The following is a 7,716-nucleotide window of genomic DNA, read 5'->3' on the forward strand; positions in this document are numbered from 1 at the left end:
TGGCGAGAAACGCCGGAAATACCCCTCGTTCAAGGTAATCAAGAAAATTAAAAATGAACACAGACAAGATTAGCTAGGGGCAGAGCGCCAGTGGGCAGTTTGGATAACCTTGTCTGGAGATCGGGGGGGGAATCGCCCTCGTCTCTTTTGAAGTGGCGGCCAATGTCGAAGTGGTTATCTTTGCACCGTTGACAATCAGAAGCGGTTCGTCCATCTCCCCCGGACACTCCGTGCCCACGGGGTTCGTGTGGTACCTGCAGGCAAGTAGCATCGTACACCACACATGTGTGTGTGTGGGGGGGGGGAATGTTTGCGGGCGAAGAAAGAAAAGGGACAGGAGGCACGCGGTTCTTCGTTTCATTATGCACACACGTACACACACACACGCACACACTCACACACACACACACACAAGTACACACACGCACACACACACACACACAAGTACACACACAAGTACACACACACACACACACACACACACAAGTACGCACACGCACAAGTACACACACGTGCACGAACCTCCAGCAGAAGACGCATTTGTTGGCGCACGCGAGACTGGGCGTGGTCTCCATGCAACGGTGGCTCTCAATGCCGTAGAACGTGTGCTTATAGCAGCCGCCTGCAGCAACAGAGGCGCGAGAGACAGTGACAGTGACAGTGACAGTTGTGGCAGTTGTGGCGGTGAGTTGCACATGTCTGAGCGTGATGTATTGTGATGTGCGGGGTCAGCACGAACAAGAGCGACGTTGCGAGCGTGAGACTGCGGCCAACACAGCGAGAGCAACCGACTAATACTACCACTATCATCATCACATATATACACACCATCACACACACACACACACCAAGATGAACGCACCTCTGCCCCTGAGCATGGACTTGGTCCAGCGACAGAGCTTCACGCCGCTGTGCGATCCGATCAGCCGGTAGCCCTGCTTCGTCAGCGCCTGCCACGACCATGACGGTGGATGATGGTGGTGGTGGTGGCGGTGGATGATGGTGATGGTGGTGGTGGTATTTCGAGGGTGAACTGCGACAATCAAGACACAGGGCTGTCACACACGCGTACTCGTACAAACATGTGCACACATGCACACATGCAACCTTGCGGAGGTTTGGGGTGATCATTTCGCGGGGCTTTCCTTCCTTCGCCGCCTTGTCCTGCATCGCCCGGCGCGCCTGGCCGTGGCATTGGACACATGGATGGTTGGACAGTTGGTTGCGGTGAGCGGCGGTAAATGAGTCGGGCGGGTAAGCTGTTGGGTGGATGGATTGTGCGACCTCACAAAGCAGCACAGCAGGCCACAGTCACGCACAGATACACAACCCCCACCGTAACCCCTCTTCCCCCCTGGTCCCACGCTTCATCCGAGACAACAAACCTTGCCCTTCTGGATAAGGTCGCCCATGTCCTCCATGTCCACCATGCCCTACACACACACACACACACACACACAATGTGGCAAATGAGAAAGTGAGCAACATCCGCAACATGCTACCAATGCAAATGTACAGATGAAACAATGCAGGATGCAGCAGACACACATACACACAATTATACACGAAACACAAACAGACTAATACACATTCACACACAGCGACATCAAAGTGGTGGTTATGACGCACGCCCTCATCGCCGGAATCAAGGTCCAGTTCACCGCCGTCCACTTCATCGGCACCAGCGGTGTCCTCATCGTCGTCATCGTCATCGTGATCAAACGCGCCGGCAAACCTGCTCTCTGCATCCACAAGCGTGTAGTGCTGGTCCCCCGCGTCGATGTCACCGATGACAGCCGCCTGCCACGCATCGTAGTCCTTCTCCAGCGCCCCGTGTGCGCTCTTGCTCACGTTCTCGTCGCCAAGGCACAGCGGCGACACGCGCTTGGCCCTGGCGATGGTGGTGGCGTGCCATGATGGTGAGCGCGACGGTGATGGAGGGATAGTAGCAGTCACCGAGGAAGCACAATGCACACGCACACGCACATACACACATACGCAAAATGCACACACACACACGCACACACACGTTCGCGCGCAAGGTGACTGACTGACCCGAGACCGGAGAGAGCAATGTCGATTTCGCGGGCGACCTTGTTGAAGTTGTCGTGGTAGAGGCTGTTGCCGAGACCAAAGACCGCAAACCGCACGCCCGACAGGTGGTCCGACTTGACACGGTGGTCGCTGGTCGTGGTTGGCAAGTCGAAGAGAGGGGAGGGGGAGAGGCAGGGCACATGGTGGTGAGATGATGGTGAGATGATGGTGGCGCGATTGGATCGGCGCGTGTGTGTGTGTGTGTGTGTGTGTTCGTGACAACAACAGCGTACGCGTACGTGCTAACCACAAGAGCAGTCCTAGCAGCCATATCAACAGCGCCACCACCACCACCACCACCACTGCGCTGGTTGCAGCTCACTCACTTTGCTGCATCAAGGAGAGATGTGTAGAACCACTCTGCGTTCTTTGGAGGGGTGCCGTGCTCATATGTCGACACGATAAACACGCACACACGCTTCTCGCTCTGCACCATAGCGGAGTATGATGCAAGGCCGCAGGACCAGCAGTCGGGTGTGGAGGGCGGTGAGCAACACAAACACATGCACAACTACAACGTACAACCACATCATGCACTCGCACACATATACGCACACATACGCACATATACACGCGCACACGCGCACAAACAGTACACACACACGCACGCACGTGCGCACCGTGAGGGACTCGACATCAAGCGATTCCAAGGTCTCCACGGTGTTTGCCAGCCCGTGCTCTGTTGCAGCCGCCCCAAGCCGCTCAGCAAACGCCTAACGCATGCATGCAGGCAAACAGTGCAGCGTGGTTGGGTTGTTAATACACAGGTGCGCCGTGTTCACAATCTCGGCCTTATGCATAATCACAATCACACAGCACACTACACGTAAAATCTCACGCTCCCACAGTCCCACAAAGCACAGGAACACACACACACACACACACACACACACACACACACACACACACACACACACACACACACACACCTTGGCCGTGCCCGTGACTGTGCCGTAGAGAATACGCAGCCCAGCGTCCTTGTCAATGAGGTTGGCGTGCTTCTTGGCCACGTACTTGAAGTTGAGGGTGGCAGGCTCGGGAACATCGCTGTTGGCGTTGGTAGCCTTGGTTGCAGCACTGGGCTTCGTGTGTGACTCGACCCCAGAACAACCGCACGAGTCGCTCCCCTTGTCCTGACCCTGACAGCAGTCCGTGGCATCACTGTTCCCCTTGTCCTGGCAGCAACTCGTGGTGTCAGCTGCTTGACCGCTGGAGTCGGAGCAGCATGTAGCTGTGTCATTGCCATTGGCTTGCGCCTTGTCGTCACTGCTTTGACAGCAGGAGTCTGCACTCTTTCCGCACGCGCAGGTCGTGTCGTCGCCGTCGTCGTCCTCTGCGACATCACCCTGCTCTCGTGCCACCTTTGCTGCTGCAGCAGCAGTGGCGGCAGCCTCTTGTTGCTTCTGAGACCGGTCTTGCCAGTACAGCGTCAACGTGATCAGGATCAACGACACCCACGCCGGCAACCGCAGCTCCTACAATGCGCATGTGTGTTTGAGTGTACGTGTGAGTGAGTGTGATGGTGAGTGGGTGAGGGTATCTTTGTGCACTTGGGAATGCGCACGTGCACTCCAACAGAACACGCACGCAACACAAGTAGCACAACACAAAGCGTACCCAAACACAAGCCAACTCGCAACACTCGCACAAACCACCATCATATACATTGCAATCCACACAACACACACAGAGACTCCAACAACACAAACGCACACACACGCACACTCAGACACCAACTCCAACACACACGGACAACACGCAACATCCCTTTCTGACCTCCCAAGCGTCGATGATGGAAGCGGCGTTGGCCGCTGGGTGCACAAAGGTCAGCAGCCACGCAGTGTAGATGGCAAGGCACACAGCCACCACCACAGCCCGCACGCCAGCCACGCCAACCCCACTCTCCCGCGTCCTTTGCGAATCAGCCATCGTCGTCGTCGTCGTCGTCGTAAGCCACAAGCCACAAGCCACAAGCCACAAGCCACAAGCTCCACACGTGTTTGCATCCACACACAAACGCGCAAGAGCCGTGCAAGTCTGTTACAACAGCATAAATTGAACAGCGATCACAACAACCAGCAACGGCAGCAACAGCGCGAACGAACGACGAAAGACGCACTCGCACAGACACACACAGACACACACAGACACTCACAGACACCCACACACACTCACAGACACAGACAACGCCGAGCATCATGTCGCGGAGCATGACAGCGAGGAGCAAGGAGCTCATCTCGTCACTGCCGCCGAATCTGGTGGAGGCCATCCCTGCATCCAAGCGGCCAAAGCAACAGCCCGCTCCACAAGACCACAGCAACAAGGATGGCAGCGATAATGCAAGCCAATCACAGCAACGACAACAGCAACAAAAGACGACAACATCAGACAAGGCCACCAAGGAGGACGGCAACAAGACAAACATGCAGCTGCAGACGCGCGATGCCAGTAAGCTGACACTTGCCGTGCCGGGCCAGCAAACGCAGAGGAGGAAGAAGAAGAAGCTGGTGCTCGAGGAGGACGAGTACGTGTCGGCACTGGAGAAGATCATCCAGCGCGACTTCTTCCCGGATTTGCCGATGCTGCAGGCGCAAGCAGACTATCTCGACGCCCTCGAATCAAACGACCTTGACCGCATGCGCGAGATTAAGCTCCGCTTCCAGACACCGGCGCAGCGCCGCAGCGGCACCAACGCCGTCGGCACAGGTGCACGCGCACCCGGCACCTCATCTTCATCAGCAGCAGCAGCAGCTTCCAAGACCAGGGCGGCAAAGCGGCGGGCACAGCAGGCGGAGCCCTTTAACACGCCCTTGACAACGCCGCAACGCACAGACCCTGACGCTGCTGATGCTGCTTCGGACACTGCCCACACCAGCAGCAGCGGCGCGGCCAACCTCGAAGACACGCCAGGGCCAGCGACGAGGACGCGTGGAGGCGTAAAAGATGCAGAGCGGCGGCAGCAGCACAGGGACGCAGCACAGGGCGAAGGCGGCAGGAAGGGCGTGGACACGTCGCTGTCACTGAACCAGTTCCTGAACAAGTACACGAGCGAAGACAACGCGTCCTTTGAGAAGATTATCGAGGACACCAACGAGCGCATGGCTGAGCAGTACCGCAAGTACTATGGCGAGGTGAGCGCCAAGTCGAAACTCGCGCTTGAGCAGGCGCAGAACGACAAGCCGCTCGGGCTTGGCTACGAGATTGACACGTGGCGATATGTGCCGCGGAATGCGCTCATGTACGGCCCGCAGTCGCAGGCGCTGACGGCAGCAGACCTGATCCGCATGAGCGATGAGCAGCGCACGCGCATCAACCACCACAACACCCGCTTCACGCGCGACCCATATGCCGGGCGCACGGGGACGGTGGGTACAGCAGGCACGAGAACACGCAGCACGCTTGGCGGCGGTGCTGGTGGTGTTGGCGGTGGTAAGCACGTGGTTGATCTTGCAGCAAGGCAGCTGGGGCAACCTGGTGTCGATGGCGACGCTGGCGCCACGCCGCAGGTCAACGGATACAAGCTGGTGGCAACACCATCGCCGATGCCCGGCCGCGATATGGACCCGCTCATGACGTGGGGCGAGATTGAGGGCACGCCGTTCCGCCTGGACGCGGGGAGCAGCGTGCCGGCCACACCTGGGCCCGTTTTCAACATCCCCCCGCTCAAGCCGCGGGAGCAGGTGGCACGGGACCTCGCTGATAAGGCCACGCGCAGCAAGCGGAAGAGCAAACAACAGCACCAGCAGCAGCACACATCGTCACGCCACGCATCGGCTGCACGTGGGGTGACGCCCACGACGGCCAAGGCCAGCGAGCGGCTGCGGACAATGACGCCGGCGGCGCAGCGACTGGCGCAGACGCTGTGGGGGCGGACGGGCACAACACCCGCACGCACATCATCATCATCATCATCATCATCATCAACACTGTCGTCATCGCGACGAGCAACACCGTCCCTCAACGCAGCGCTGCGCAGTGCACACAGGGGGCAGACGGGGAGCAAGCGCGCCACGCCGCTGTCATCGTACACACGTCGCACGCCCGCGGTCACACCCGTTGCGACGCCAAAGGGGGCAGCGGCACACACCCCCGTCACGCGCAGCCGTGATGACGACAGTGTTGGTGTTGGCGAGGACAGGACCAGCACGCAGGAGCCAAGCAGCATCACAGACAACTTGTTGTAATTTCTTTCTTTCTTTCTTTCTTTCTTTCTTTCTTTCTTTCTTTGTTTGTTTGTTTGTTTGTTTGTTTGTTTGTTTGTTTGTGTGTGTGTGTGTTCGTTTGTGTGTGTGTGTGTGTGTGTGTGTGTGTGTGTGTTCTCTCTGCTGTCGTTGGCCTGGCTTTCTTCGTGCTGGTGGTTTGCGGATTTTATTGTCAACACAGTCAATGGCACACGTTATTTGTGTCATTGGTGTCACGTATTGGCGCTATCATACAAACACGAGTAAACACTAACCGAATGCCATCGAATGCATGCGTACTTGAGCAACAATGAGAGATAACTTGGGTGGGAGCGAACAACAACGACGACGACAGCAGCACATCACAGAGCACGCTCGCCAGCGGGGTGTGACACGCGCGAACGCATATCACTGATGCGCAGATCCTCGCGTGTGCACGTGGTTGTGATGTTGTGACATGTCACGCATCCAGGCCGTGCTTGTCGTAAAACGCCTGCAACGCGTGCAGGTTTGCGCTGAGGGCAGTGTTGTACACGCGCATTTGTTCAAGGAGATCGTCGTCGCTCGCATCTGCTTCGCGACGCAGCAGCTTGAGGAAGTTCTCACGCGACGGGCACACCTTCATCGCCACCTGCGGGGCGTGAGGTAGGGTGTGGTTATGACAAAAGGGGAGGCGGTGTGTCAATGATGGGACAAGAAATTTGCGAGGTGGTGGTGAGTGGGTGGGGGTAGGGGTGAAGGTGGATGTGCAAGTCGAATCCACATGCAAGCATGCATACACACACATACACACACATACACACATACACACATACACACATACACACACACACAGATATACATGCGTGCGTGCATGCATACACACACACATTGAAGATCTGGCGAACGAAGAAGTTGTGGTAGCGACTGAGGGTGGCGGTGTATGCTGTGGACGCGGCCTTGGAGGGAGACTCGCCCTTCAACACCTCATCCAGAAACGCATTGATGAAGTTCAACGCACTGTGCATGGATGAGGACAACAACAGGACGACAAGAACAGCAGCAATCAAGGTAAGGGAGGGAACAAACTTGCATGAATGCATGGTGTGTGTGCGCGTGCGTGCATGTGTCTGTGTGTCTGTGTGCATGTGTGTGTGTGTGTCTGTCTGTGTGTGACTGTGTGTGCGTGCGTGCGTGTGTGTAAGCAGGAAACACGCAACACAAGCACGTTTCAATGGACTGGCCAGCGCACGTGTCAAGCACCACACACCGCTTGAGCCAGAGCAGGGCGTCGGTTGCGGAGCCGCTGGCTTTTGTGGTTCCAGCATCAATCTCCTTCTGCACGAGCGCCTGCAACGTCTGTGTGTTTTCCGTGTCTTTGGCATGCCATCCACGCAGTTTCTGCCAGCACGAAGCCAAGTATGTTGGTTGCGTGCGTGCGTGTGTGTGTGTGTGTGTGTGT

At 57.1% G+C, this 7,716-nt stretch overlaps 3 protein-coding genes across 3 annotated transcripts in view; 1 reads left to right on the plus strand and 2 right to left on the minus strand.

Annotated features, from left to right (window-relative positions):
- Positions 1-4,023, minus strand: part of PTSG_11079 (TYW1B protein) — a gene marked incomplete at its 5' end in the record, with an annotated part of 5,653 nt that extends 1,630 nt beyond the window's left edge. The window contains 11 exons of the mRNA XM_004987941.1: positions 194-254; positions 523-622; positions 863-950; positions 1,108-1,182; positions 1,386-1,433; positions 1,672-1,891; positions 2,056-2,184; positions 2,421-2,521; positions 2,715-2,807; positions 3,024-3,569; positions 3,871-4,023. Coding sequence (XP_004987998.1) covers positions 194-254; positions 523-622; positions 863-950; positions 1,108-1,182; positions 1,386-1,433; positions 1,672-1,891; positions 2,056-2,184; positions 2,421-2,521; positions 2,715-2,807; positions 3,024-3,569; positions 3,871-4,023 — 1,614 coding nt within the window. The remainder of the gene's footprint in view (positions 1-193; positions 255-522; positions 623-862; positions 951-1,107; positions 1,183-1,385; positions 1,434-1,671; positions 1,892-2,055; positions 2,185-2,420; positions 2,522-2,714; positions 2,808-3,023; positions 3,570-3,870) is intronic.
- Positions 4,024-4,292: 269 nt separating this feature from the next.
- On the plus strand, positions 4,293-6,278 carry PTSG_11080 (Dgcr14 protein; the record flags this gene model as incomplete). Its single annotated transcript, XM_004987942.1, has 2 exons — positions 4,293-4,800; positions 4,837-6,278. 2 exons carry the CDS (start codon positions 4,293-4,295, stop codon positions 6,276-6,278), a joined length of 1,950 nt encoding a protein of 649 aa, XP_004987999.1.
- Positions 6,279-6,446: 168 nt separating this feature from the next.
- The window catches only part of PTSG_11081 (uncharacterized protein), a 2,140-nt gene continuing 870 nt past the window's right edge, over positions 6,447-7,716 (minus strand). The window contains exons 3-5 of the mRNA XM_004987943.1: positions 7,525-7,655; positions 7,145-7,274; positions 6,447-6,906 (exon numbers count right to left, since the gene is read on the minus strand). Of these exons, the coding sequence (XP_004988000.1) occupies positions 6,736-6,906; positions 7,145-7,274; positions 7,525-7,655 (432 nt within the window). The 3' untranslated portion in view covers positions 6,447-6,735. The remainder of the gene's footprint in view (positions 6,907-7,144; positions 7,275-7,524; positions 7,656-7,716) is intronic.

Source organism: Salpingoeca rosetta (assembly GCF_000188695.1).
Source record: "Salpingoeca rosetta unplaced genomic scaffold supercont1.39, whole genome shotgun sequence".
In the NCBI taxonomy this organism is placed as follows: domain Eukaryota; class Choanoflagellata; order Craspedida; family Salpingoecidae; genus Salpingoeca; species Salpingoeca rosetta.